The following is a 13750-nucleotide window of genomic DNA, read 5'->3' on the forward strand; positions in this document are numbered from 1 at the left end:
GCCCACGCGTATGCGGGCGGCTTGAGGGTCGGTGTGTGTTGGAGATGCCCTTAGTAGACTAGTTCCCGTATCTCTGATGCAATTTACCTTAGAAAATATGAGATGCAATTTACCTTAAAAAATATATGCCCCCCTCCATCTAAATACTCGTATAAGATGTTCAAATATTTTTGTGAATAGGATGTCTATAGACACATTTTAGCATGTGTGTTCAGCACTAGATACTGAAATATTCAAAAGCATCTTATATATTTGTAAGCGAAGGAAGTACCATATTATCAAAAAAGCTTTCGCCCCGTTTTATATATAAAGCAACCATCATCAACATCCCGGTACAGACTCACGTCATTACAACACACGCACACATCTGAGACAAGATCCATAGCTGTTAAGTGTAGCGACACCACCCCTAGCACTACAGAAGCAATCGGGGTACTCAACCGTGAACACATCACTGCAAAAGAGATGAAGCCGCATACGACGAACCGTGGTCTCCAAGTCAGCGCCATGAGGAAGGTTACGACACCGGAGCGCTACCACCACTTGATCCGAGGATTAGAGTTTCCCCCGGAGCAACACGACGGGGGTGAGAGCCGCAACGACACCTTCAAGAAGGGAACGAGCTTCGCCGTCGCCGGTCCGTCCGGAGATAGAACATGTTTTCACCCTGGTCAATACTCACCGCCATCGAATGCCACACCCCGGCTACCATGTCGCCCGCACGTCCATGGTCACCGGGCAACTCCGAGCCACGAGCTCTGCCTATGAGCACCGCGCTACCACCACCAAGGCCGCCGCCCTGGCATCCAGAGCCCTGACACCACCGCACCCGAGACATGCTGCTACTCCAACCAAAGAGACGGGAGAAAGGAGCCGTCTTTCGTACCCGTGGATGCCCCCAACGCCAAGACCCAATAGGCCGGCCAAAACTAGCCTCCATTGACCCGTCCCGCCGTACCGGTCGCAAGATGAGCTTGGTCCTGCGGCACCGGGTGCAAGACAAGATCGGTCTTGTTGCATCGGGCGCGAGACGAGCTCGGTCCTGCTACTCTAGATGCGAGAGGAGGGATGGACCGCAGCTGAAAGAGGATCAGCTCTTCGGCGCACGTAGAAAACACGTGACGAGAGGGTGAAGTGATGGTCGATACGGTCCGCCCGCAGACGGGCCAACACCGGAGTAGAAGCCGACCGTCGCCACGGGAAGAGCCACCGCACCACCGGGAGGCCACCGCCCGTGCCAGGCCTCCATGCGCTTCCGTCCACAGCCGGAGCACCAGCCACGCCAGGCCGCTGCCCAACCCGCGCTGCCCACCCCGATACCGTCGTCAAATCCGGACGAGCGCGCCAGCACCAGCCCCGTGGTCGTGCAGCCACCTCCCCACGCACCCATGGAGGCACGATGAGACCTCCAGGAGCAACGGGAGGAGCCACCGACGGTCACCGGGCCATCCGTCGCCCAGATTTGCGCAAACTCGATCCAGATCGGGTTGTCGCAACCGCGACGGGCACCACCACCTCGCAGCCCACCGCGCTAGGCCACACGTCCGCGATACCGCTACCAGACGCTCGCCACCATGTCGGCACGCCTGCGATCGCGTGCCACCACCGCCCGAAGCACCCTGGCCTGCGTTGACCGTCTTCAAAGGGGGAGTGAGGAACCCCCGGCGCCGTCGACCGTGTTCGAAGGGGGAGTGAGGAACCCCGCCGCCGCCGACCTAGCTTTGCCAAGCGGCATGCAACAGAGGCGGAGAGGGGAGGGGGTAGCCCGGCCCGGCGGCGTTAGGGCTAGCTCCCCCATTCACTCGGGGGAGCGACGCGGGTGTGAGTTGCCGAAGTACCATATTAGCACTAGTAGTTGTACACATGAGGAACCAATGGCCACACAATGTGATTGCACAACCCAGCAAGCTTATATACAGTTCCATACCGTACTACTCCTACATTTATCTCTTGAGACGTACAATCTCATAATATACATAAAGAATGGCACCGTCAGTCGTAAATCCAGAAAAGAAGACTGTACATATGTATTATACACACACGCGCGTGCAGGACACGTCCTAGTAGCTACTATGCAATGATCCTTTTGCCCTGAGGCGAAGGAACCGCATCATGTCGACATAAACATCATCTTTGGCCTTCACGCTCATGACGAAATCAATGTGGCCATAGCCAGCAATGTATAGCAGCTCTGGTGTAGATCTCAGCTCTTTGATGGTACGCGCGACATCAGTGACATCGGCCAATTCATCAAGACCACCGTACCCCATCCACATTGGCAGTGATTCCGGTATGCTGCTTAGGTCAAACGGAGGGGGCGACAGCCCACCGTAGCGCCTTAGGTTTCCCCACAATCCATAGTCGTACCTTGCGAAAGTGCCTTTCCTGATCACTGCACAGACGAAATAAAATCTCTGCTTAGGATGACTAGAAAGACTGTTTTAATTAGCCAGTAATTATTTCTGCAAGCAATACTCCTGCTTTTGAGAAATGAGCTAAATGCAATATCAATAACAACAAAGGAAGTTGTATGCTCAACTCACGAAACTCCGTAGAGTTGCCTTAGTTAATTCATATTGTTTGATACTTTGAGCTGGTCCAAGCACAAAGTAAAAAGCAGTTGGGTTGATAATAAGGAACTTGGATGGTATTCAAGTGAACCAAAAGCTTATGATGCTATGTACTCCCTCCGTTCCTAAATATAAGTCTTTTTAGAGATTTTAGTAGGGGGCGACGTACGGAGCAAATCGAGTGAATCTACATTTTAAAATATGTCTATATACATTCGTATGTAGTCCCCTAGTGAAACCTCTAAAAAATATATTTAGGAACGGAGGGAGTACCATAACTGAGAATCTTTTAGTGGTGCATAACCAATTTCTCAATTTGGAATTGTGCTTGAGCTCATAGCAACAGGTACTCTTGTGTTTTTTTTCCAGAAATAAATAAAGAACCTTTCTCTACCAAGGAAGCAAGGACTGAAGTGAATGGTAGAAGTATGCCATATTTTTCTTTACCAAAGTTGTTAAATCCATCAACTTCTCAGCCTAGCTGAGCTGATCTCTATAAACTATTCTCCTAACAGTACCCAATCAACTTCGTTCTTCAAACTGGTACGAACTCATATCCTAATCAAGTGTTAAGTTTACTAGCTACTCGACCATGTCTGAACAGTTTGGGAAGTGATTGAAATCCTTGTTAGGAATGAGCAACTAACATTCACAGGGGGCCAAGGGCCAATACTTATACAAGTGGTAAAAGGCAAGAAAACCCCTAATAAAATGGGGATATACATCAAAGGGACTATACACATCTAACACCCTCCCCCCCCCCCCCTCAAACTCATGGTGGGTCAACAACACTGATTTTGGAGAGAAAGAACCCATGCTGCGCTCGAGTCTGTGCTTCCGTGAAGAAGTCCGCCAACTGTAACTCAGAGGGAACATAGTAAAGAGCGAGAGTCTGATCCTACACAGCAGCACGCACAAAGTGGGCATCCACACCAATGTGCTTGGTGAGCTCATGCTTCACCGGATCCCGCGCGATACTGAGAGCACATGTATTGTCGGACAGTAAGGGAGTCGATGTAGTAGCAGACACACCAAAGTCCTCAAGTAACCATCGTAACCAGATCACCTCAGCTGTCAGCATGGCCATCGCACGCAACTCAGCCTCGGTACTCGAGCGAGAAACTACAGTCTGTTTCTTGGTCTTCCAGGCAATGAGAGAGCCACCAAGAAAAACACAGTAAGCGGATAGCGAGCGGCGATCAGAGGGATCACTAGCCCACGTAGCATCAGAGTAGGCCTGGAGCTGTAGTGAGCTGGAGCGGGGAAAGAAAAGGCGATGAGAGATCATGCCACGAAGATATCGTAGAACACGGAGGAGGTGACTATAGTGGACAGAGGTGAGGGCTGCAACAAACTGACTGAGAATGTGGACAAGATAGGAGATGTCAGGACGCGTAGCAGCAAGATAGACAAGGCTCCCAACGAGGTGACGACAACGAGTGGGATTAGGAAGAGGATCACCGTCAGAAGCACAAAGCTGAACGTTGAGCTCCATATGAGTCACAACAGTGCGCTCATCACCGAAAGCGGAGCGAGCAAGAAGATCCTGAATATATTTTTCCTGGGAGATGAAGAAGCCATCAGGAGTCGAAGAAATCTCAATCCCAAGAAAATAGCGAAGGGGACCAAGATCAGACATGAGGAACTGGTCACGAAGGCGGACCTTAACAAAGGCAATGTAGTTGGAGTCATCACCAGTGATGATCATGTCATCAACATAGAGAAGGAGAAGAGTCCGACCACGAGGAGATGTGTAAACGAACAACGCGGGTTCATGATCACTGGGAGAGAAGCCCGCGGCAGTCACCATAGAGGCGAAACGCTCAAACCAGGCGCGAGGAGCCTGTTTTAGACCATAGAGTGAGCGTCGAAGACGGCAGACCATACCATCAGGAGCATGGTACCCCGGTGGTGGCTGCATATAAACCTTCTCACGCAACTCACCATTGAGAAAAGCGTTCTGGGCGTCAAGTTAAGACACAGACCAATGGCGAACAGAGGCCACAGCAAGGAGAGTGCGGACAGTGCTCATGTGGGCTACAGGAGCGAAAAGTCTCATCATAATCGCGTCCTTGCTCCTGCTGAAAGCCACGAGCCACAAGACGAGCTTTGTAGCGCTCAAGAGAATCATCGGAGTGAGTCTTAATCTTATAGACCCACTTGCAGGTGATGGGACGAACACCGGAAGGAAGGGAAACCAGATCCCAGGTGCCATTGCGCTCAAGGGCAGCAAGCTCCTCGGCCATCGCAAGCTGTCATTCAGGCTGAGTCATGGCAGTCCGATAGGAAGTGGGCTCAGCCACAACGGAGAGACCATAACGGTCAGGAGAATAGCGATCAGGCGGGGGGGGGGGGGGGGGGGGGGGGGCGAGCACGAAGGTTATGAACCGGGGGAGGCGTGAAGGGAGGCGCTCCGGAAGTGGAGGGCGCGTCAGTAGGATCATCTTCACTTCGAGGGCGGCGAGTGTAGTGGAGAGGAAAAGGAGAGACGGATGATGAGGGTGGGGAGGAGGATGGAAGGGAAGGAGATACGAATGGTGAGGGTGGGGCAGAGGATGGAGAGGAAGATGGTGTCGGTGGTGGATGAGGAAGAGTGGGATGTGCCAGAGAAAGGGGGGAGACAGGAGACACATAGGAGGAGGTATCGGGAAGAAGAAGAAAGGAAAGGTCGTCCACAGAAAAGCGCGAGGAAGAAGGGGGGAGGGTAGTACCAACGAGACTCATCGAAAGTCACATCACGCAAAATGCGCAACCGACGACCAACAGGACCCCAACAGTGATAGCCCTTGTGCTCATCGTTGTAGCCAAGAAAAACACACTCGACTGATTGAGCAGTCAGTTTGGTGCGTTCTCGCGGGGCAAGAAGGACGTAGCAAACACACCCAAACATACGGAGAGCTGAGTAGTCAGGAGAACGACCAGTGAGACACTCCATCGGAATGCCACCCTACAAGGCAGTCAATGGCTGAATGTTGATGAGATAGCTGGATGGAGACGGCCTCAGCCCAAAAGAGGAGTGGAAGAGAAGCGGCGATCATCAGCGCACGAGTCGTCTCAAGGAGATGACGATGCTTGCGTTCCGCAACGCCTTTCTGAGCATTGGCACCAGGACATGAGTACTGAGCAAGAGTACCATGTTCCGCGAGAAAGGCACGCAACATCTAGGAGATATACTCTCCAGCGGAGTCCGCACGAAAAGTGCGAATAGGCATGGAAAACTGGGTGTGAACCATGGCAGCAAATCGTTTATATATAGAGAGAACCTCGCTACGAGATTTCATAAAATAGAGCCAAGTGTAGCGAGAGAAATCATCAATAAATAGAACATAATAGCGATGGCCACCTTTCGAATCAAAAGGAGCAGGTCCCCATACATCAGAATGAATTATGTCAAAAGGACGCTGAAATACTGACTCACTAATAGGATAAGGTAATTGAGTCTCTTTGCCAAGCCTACAACCATTACAATGTAAAGATACATCTCCGGATACAGACCCTAAGACACCCTGACGCACCAACGACGACAAGCGGGAACCACATAGGTGACCAAGTCGATGATGCCACTGTTGGAAGGTCACAGAAGAGGAGGCAACAAGAGCATGAGAACTGGTAGAAGTGGTGGCAGCGGAAGGAACATGAAGCCAGTCAACCTTCCAAAGACCCTCCGACTCACGGCGCCGAGGGCCAGCACCAACCAGAGCTTTGGTGTGAAGCTCCTGAATAGAGCAAGAGTCAGTGTCAAGAATAACACGACAACCAGAATCGGTAAGTTGGGCAGCGGAGAAGAGATTCATGATAAGGCGGGGAACATGAGAAACACTAGGAACAGAAAAAGACGGAGTAGAAAGAATGCCATGACTAGCAACAGGAAGAGGAGTGCCATCGGCAGTGAGAACATTAACAGGCGAATCAAGAGGTTGAAGAGAAGACAACGCGGAAGAATTAGAAGTCATATGAAAGGAAGCTCCAGAATCCAGAACCCACGAAGATGTACCTGACTGTGTAGGTGCCGATGGTGATGAAGGGGTGGGAGCTGTCACAGCTGCAGCGGAACCCGTCGATGAAGAGCTAGAAGAAGCCAGGAGGCGCTTGAGCCGGATAATGTCCTGGTCAGTGAGTGACGGAGTCGAGGAAGATGCAGGACTCCCACTGGAGGAAGAGCGCCTCTGGTCTCGCTGTTTCTGGCGACAATCAGCCTCTGGGTGGCCTGACCTGGAGCAGTAGCCACAGACTGTATCACGGCGCGATCGGCCCTTCTCAGTATAAGGAGGGCGACCCATCCCCCCTGCGGGTGTGGGCAGGAGTGGCGGTGCAGATGGCACAGGAGCTCGGACAGCCAACATAGAGGGAACCGCAAGCAACCCAGCAGAACGAAGGCGGGTCTCCTCAGCACGAAGCTCGGCAAGAACCTCTGTGATAGGAACACGGCCTCGACCAAGCAAGTGAGCACGCCGAGTCTCAAACTCGGAGCGGAGGCAAGCTAAGAACTCATGGACACGCTGAAACTCCAAGTCAGACCGCATAGTCTGGCAACAACGGCAAGCGCCACACACAGCTATCCGAAGAGAATCAAGCTGGCGCCAGATGGCGAAACTCTGTGTGTAGAACTTATCAACAGAAGAATCACCTTGCTGAAGAGCATGCTATTAACGCACCATAGATAGATAGAGAGCATCACCAGAGGGCTGATAGCGCTGACAGAGATAAGACCACATGGTTGCAACGGTGCCGAGACCCATGAACTCCGAGGCAAACTGAGGGAGGACACTCGCAATGAGAACAACAGCAACCCGAGCATCATCGTTGCACCACTGAGTGTAAGCAGACAGATCATCCCGGTAGACAGAAAGAGCATCTGAATAAGCAGATACCTGTTGATCATAAGCATCGACCGCAGCATCATCAAGAGCCTTGGTTGCATCCCGATCAGCCTGGGAAGCATTTGCAGCCAGAACAGGCGGCACCGGCAAGATAGGAGCCACGGGAGCAACAGGGCATGGCGGACAGGGGAGTTCACCAGAGAGAACGCCCACAGCAGAAGACCACGCATGTGGATACGCATGAAGCCCACAAACTCAGGTGTCGTCAAAGATCACCGAGCACCGAGGAACAGCAACATAGCTCGAAGAAGACATGATGAGCTCTCTGCTTTCTTCTTCTGCTTTTGCTTTTTTTTGGTCAACCCAAATCTGGATCGGGCTCGAGCTCACCGGCGGCGGCGACTGCAGCCAGTCGAGGCAGGCAGCAGCTGCGGCTGGAAGAGCAGCGGCCCGACGGGGATTGCCGGCGGCGGCCGGACGAGGAGGGGGCGGCGGCCTGACAAGGAGTGGGCGGCGGCCGCCGCGGAGAGCAGCCGCGCGAGGGCCGAGCGAGGAGGGGGCGGCGGTAGCCGCGGAGAGCAGCGGCCTCGCGAGGGCGAGGCGCAGCCAGCGGCGGCAGATCCGGGCAGGGCCAGGCGTGAGGCGACCAGACCCGACGAAGGCAGGCGGGGCGGCGGCAACCACGGGCGCGGCCAGGCAAAGAGGCGGCGGACGACACAGAGCAGAAGCTGCCTGACGCAGCCCGGCCGGAGCGGAGCGGCCGGAGCAACTAGCAGCGACGGCGGCGGTGGAGGGAGAGAGCACGGAGCTGCAGCGTGCGGGAGGAAAACCTAAGCATCTGATACCATGTTAGGAATGAGCAACTAACATTCATAGGGGGGCAAGGGCCAGTACTTATACAAGTGGTAAAAGGCAAGAAAACCCCTGATACAATGGGGATATACACCAAAGGGACTATACACATCTAACAATCCTCACATTGGTTGTGCAAATTTACATCATCCAGTGGTCTTGGAGGTTATACATCCACCATCACAGCTATGAAATGGCAGATGGGATGAATCCTGAATTACTGATACCTGCAGGGACCATAATGGTCCATGGAGGGAATTCTATGTGATGCCACTCTAGACACCACTCTTTCAAATTCCTACAGCTATAAATCAATTAACTTGCCTGCATATACTCCCTCTGTTCCTAGTATAAGTCTTTTCAGAGATTCCACTAGGGACTACATACGGAGCAAAATGAGTGAATCTACACTTTAAAGTATGTCTATATACATCCGTATGTAGTCCGTAGTAAAATCTCTATAAAGGCTTATATTTAGGAACGGAGGGAGTGCAGTTTTAAGATTATGGAGATGAATGCCCATCAGAAAGATCAAAAGTGCTTGCATGCAAGCCCAAGTGCATAACACATTCAAAAGGACTGAAGAAATGGAGGCCAATGTAGGAACTGTTTCCGACTCAGTTGTAAACTAGTACAAAGTAAGGGAAAATAATGTTCTAAGGCATATTGTCTAAACAACTTAAGAATTAGACATGAGAAAACATACTCTGAAAAAGATGATGCAAGTTTTTAGTTGATGATGGATGAGGTTCGTACTCCAAGTAATGGTCAATCCGTGATCCATTGAAGCAACAATTTTCCCCTGAAATAAGTAACTGAATTAAATCAAAACAACAAGAAATTAAGAATGCAGTTCAAATATATCACAGCGTAAGCAGACAGCTAAGCTAAAATGTGTTAGTTCATTCATCAACATCTCTTATGATGTGATCTATTTAGATCTTAAATAGGTAACTCTATTCGTGTGCATTTCCAGTAAAGAAAGGTACTAACTTAGAAGTTAGAACAGACAGTTCAACTTTGTTTCAGGGTGTAAACTTGTGTGCCACTATCAGAAGTATGATGGCATGCGAGTTCTACTATTACTGAAACTCGAAACAGAAAGTTAACTTGGCGGTGGTTCAAATATGCCACAGCAGAAGCAGCCAGCACAGCCAATTGTATTAGTTAGTTCATTCATCAACATCCATGATGATGTGATCCATCTAGATATTTAAATAGGTAATTATATCTCATATATTTGTGTACATTTCGAATAAAGAAAGATATTATCTTAAATAGTTTGACTTGCTTCGAGATGTAAAACTTGTGTGCCACTATCAGAAGTATCATGGGATGTGGATTCTACAATTACTGAAACTCGAAACAGGAAGTTAACTTCACTCTTGAAATTAAACTCGAAACTGAGAGAGTCGCCAGTACATATGTTTCCCTCAAGCCAGCCATATCTATTAGGTACTCACAAAATAATTATCTTCTCACAAAACCTTAGTGCTTAGATAAGTTCACCCATTTCTTCTATTTTTAATTATTTAAAGCAAGGATCAACTCTAATTGGACGAGAGCAGACCCCAGATAAAAAATATGCACGTTCAAGCATAACCTGACATGCACAGGAACTGGTCTAGGCTCCACAAATTAACATAACATTGTTGGCATGCCTTTTAAACGCCTAATCTTGCAATCCATCACCATTGCCATCAAATCTGTCTGTGTGATAATGTACGGTGCATTATCACAGCATCGAATCTGTCTGTGATAACCCACCATCATCATCTGGAAGCAGCGAATGCTGCTGCCTTCAACAGTGACAAACCAGGCATCGTTATGCTGCTAGACAAAGGCAAGCTTGTAGGGTAAGGCAGAGGGCCTACAAGCGTCGTTACGGCGGAGCTTACCGCTTAAAGTGTGGTTCGTGTCGTGGGTGTTTCGGTCTATTCAAAGGCCCATTGAACATATTACTTTGTATATCTATCGAGGCATCAGACACAAGACTATTACATGTTCTCAAGATAAAAATTGTGAGCACAACTACCTTACAAGCTTATAATATACACGGTTTCTATATCTGGATTATTTGGGAATGGTTATGTTCTAGTGCATATAAAATGTGTATTTGGACAACAGAACAGTAGAACTCAAACAATATCAAATTTAGGACAATCCCATCTTTTCTTTATAGCAAGTAAAAACATATAACAAATCTATAAGGAATAATACAATACCTGTTATCGAAGACAGCAAATCGTTGCAGTCCACATGTCCATCATCGCATATAGAATCTACTATTTGAACTCCCATAGCGCTGTTAACCGAGTTGGACAATTACAATGACACCCAAAGAGAAAAAAAAAAGGAAGGTAGGGAAAGAAGTGCCATACCTCCGGAAGTTCAGCTGATGGAAGCCCATGGTAAGAAGCATCTATGTCAACGAGCACCATAAGTCAGTTTGAAAGTTACTGGCATTTATTGGTGGATTTATTCAAAGAATAGTATAGGACCTGGTCAAGATGCATGCCAACTGCTCTGAGAACAAAACTAGCACTAACATGATCAAGGTAAGAAATTGGACAAAGAAGTGCAGCAGCGCTAATCATCTTTGTGATTTCAGGTAATGTAAAAGCAGCCAAACCCATAATAGTTCCCTACAAGAAAAGGAAAATATTTATTACCATATATTTTTGGATTCACAACAAACACTTCTCATTCGAACCCCAAACAGCTTACCTGTGAATGCCCCACATACAAAATTTTGGACTGCCTAACTGTATACACGTAGCTTAACATTGCCAGAAGATCATATTCAGCAAGCTCTTGCCAGCTCCAATCCCAGAAAAGCTGCAAAGCTCCCATAGGATTTGGTCAAAATCAAAGACTAGAACCAGTTTGTAGTTGCTGTGCTGTGCTATCCGCAGAATGGAATGTAGTTACATATAGGAATTCTACTGATTGCATTTATTATGGCTAGAATGTGCTTACAAGTAACTGTATATCGAAAACTAGAAAAAGCTTTGGAAAAGCTCACCGCTGTCAAGCGAACCTAAACCATAGGGACGATGGACAGGTCAGGGAGCACATTATGATCTGTATTTGTGTCTTAAAGCACCAAAATCAGGCATCTTATGCAATTTCATCCATGATTTTAATATAAAAAAATCATTACGAGTGAGTTCCAGGTTCTATAAATGTTAGCTCCACTTTATTTTTGCTACCATGCAATTGGGTGAGTTGTCAAATCAGAAGACTTACTGTAGATACCCAATTTATTCCTTTTTTGCAGGAAGTGGTGTTTCATAATGTAACTTTCTATAGAGTACACTCACCTTATCATGAACAGTGAAAGTTGAATGGCCTTTACTCCAACGTGTTCCACGAACATTTCCAATCCAAACATCGAAACCATTATCAGCAAGGATATATCCAAGCGACTGTTCAGCAGAATTTATGAACCATGTGTCTCCTCCCTGTCAAGGATTTGGATAAAGCAAAGCCATTTGAAAATAGAGGCTGATGCGACTGAACAGTGAATATGACAGTTGAAGATAAGGACTGCATTATCTAATGAAACATCCAGATATGGAACAAATTACAATTGAAACACGACAAGATCAAAAGCTATGTAAAGATGGCTGTAATGAGGAAAAAAACCTGAAAAAGACCATGTTGAAGAAAAACTGGAGGTCCAGTATTGTCTGCAACTCCATTTTTGCCATGTGGAATATGCTGAAGAGACAGAAGAAAGCCATCGTTTGTTTCAACCTGCAAGGCAAAAAAAAAATTAAGATCCATATACAAAAGAGTGGCAGCCAGGGGGGAGCTTCTGTTACTATTCATACTTGATGAACTTAAGAGCAGGGATGGAAGGAAAAGAAGGACATTAAGTTTCAAGAAAAGTTCCATGGTGTTTGATAAATTTCCTTCAAGATAATTGATCTAAATACACATAACAACACATTAGTTGTGACCAGCGACAAGCTTTCACTGCAAGATATTAATAGTGTTTTGAATTAAAACATCAAAAGCTCTCTTTCTTCACTCTGCCGTCACTGTGGGCAGAAGCGCCACCAGCATGTGCCATGTGATACCAGGATGATTGTGCAGTCACTGATTTGTCAATAGTTTGTTAAAGTTTTGCAAGATATCTGTGCTAAACAAATGAACTCGCAACCAGGCATTTGCACCGTAAATGGTGTCAACAAGTCAGCATCATCTGTCACGGGTCAGTTCTAACGGAAGTATGTTGGGTTCAAGATGGATGTGACAATGCCTGTCGTAGAGTTGTGCCCTGAAACTAGGAATCGAAGTAAAGGAGTGTAAGCACCGTCTGCCAGTAAGCTTGTCTTTTGCTTGGAGTTGAAACAAAGGTTATGGACTACTTTGCCTGAGAGTAAAGGAGCTCCATGACACAAGTAATTGCTATCCCAGTTCACTTGAGACACACTCTTACATTAATTACTTATTTTCTACGTCGATTGCATTTTCTTCCCTTGGAACAGGAACAGTATCTCTCAACCATTTCATCTTCACCTGGCAAGAAAACAGAAGGACACTGCCGCATGAATGCACGCAAGTGCAAGCCTACCTACGTACAGTTCAAAGAAAAATGGCTACCTACATACGGACACATAACAATTCGGTTCTCCCCGATCTACTTTGGTTGCTAGGCTAGCTGTTCGTTCGATTACCATCCGGATAGACACAATCATGGCCCAACACCATACGGATAAGTCAACGAGTAAACAAACCTCCCCTTCCCTTGGCTTCGCTGGGGGACATGGTCGAAATCGGCACGAGAATAATCACCAGTGGAGGAACCGAGAGGAAGGATGAAGGTAGAGGAGGATGTGTAGTAGTACTACATATACTAGCAGCAGGCAACGTACGTACGGTGTGCTCGGTGCACGGGTAGCCCAGTGGTAGGAGCAGCTGCCCGCAGAGTCCGCCGCCGGCGTCGCCGCGCGGCACGGCGTGGCGGAGGGTGGAGGACGCCGGGGAGCCGTAGGCCCCGCCGGGAACGCAGTAGCGGAGTAGGAGGGTCAGGGCGAGCGCGGCGGCGGCGGCTCCTCCTCCCGGGACCGCCATCTCCGTCGGTCGGGACTCGGCGGGGGACGGGGGGACGGAAGCGGCGGGTCGAGGGCAGTTGGCAGTTACACACGCAACAGAAGCGAGATTGTACCAGTAGTAGTCCAAACTGTTTTATTTGGGCGCGCGACCGACGACGGATACGTAAAAGGATCGGCAGCCCGCAGCGCACGGTTTTATTCCATGGTCAATCAAGAGTATAGCTCATATATGGTATAGCTGCATCTATATTTTTTTAAAGAGTATAACTGTTTTTCACTTAAATGAACTTTTGTATTTGTAATTCACTGATATTGCAATATTCAAATTGCAATAATTTATATTGAAAAGACATCTTAACCCGTAAATTTTTACCCATATCTGTCGCAGACATCGAAGAACCAGTTCACGACAAAAATACGGCATCCAACCAACGCTAGTTACATG

At 48.3% G+C, this 13750-nt stretch overlaps 1 protein-coding gene across 1 annotated transcript; it reads right to left on the minus strand.

The window, feature by feature from the left end:
* Positions 1–1891: 1891 nt before the first annotated feature.
* Positions 1892–13405, minus strand: LOC123397762 (triacylglycerol lipase 1). Its single transcript, XM_045092295.1, has 9 exons — positions 13130–13405; positions 11891–12001; positions 11566–11706; positions 10970–11080; positions 10744–10887; positions 10624–10664; positions 10468–10547; positions 8949–9044; positions 1892–2392 (listed from the first exon to the last, which is right to left on the minus strand). The coding sequence occupies exons 1-9, from the start codon at positions 13322–13324 to the stop codon at positions 2061–2063; spliced, it is 1251 nt and encodes a 416-aa protein (XP_044948230.1). The 5' UTR covers positions 13325–13405; the 3' UTR covers positions 1892–2060.
* Positions 13406–13750: the final 345 nt, after the last annotated feature.

Source organism: Hordeum vulgare, chromosome 5H, assembly GCF_904849725.1.
Source record: "Hordeum vulgare subsp. vulgare chromosome 5H, MorexV3_pseudomolecules_assembly, whole genome shotgun sequence".
NCBI classification, from domain to species: Eukaryota; Viridiplantae; Streptophyta; class Magnoliopsida; order Poales; family Poaceae; genus Hordeum; species Hordeum vulgare.

Excerpts from the sequence above, each read along its gene's own strand:
- LOC123397762 (XM_045092295.1), bottom strand. The coding sequence starts at position 13,324 with ATGGCGGTCCCGGGAGGAGGAGCCGCCGCCGCCGCGCTCGCCCTGACC. Across the intron at positions 12,002-13,129 it reads ACCCGTGCACCGAGCACACC|GTTGAAACAAACGATGGCTT; the intron begins GTACGTACGTTG and ends TTTGCCTTGCAG. Across the intron at positions 11,707-11,890 it reads TTCAACATGGTCTTTTTCAG|GGAGGAGACACATGGTTCAT; the intron begins GTTTTTTTCCTC and ends AATCCTTGACAG.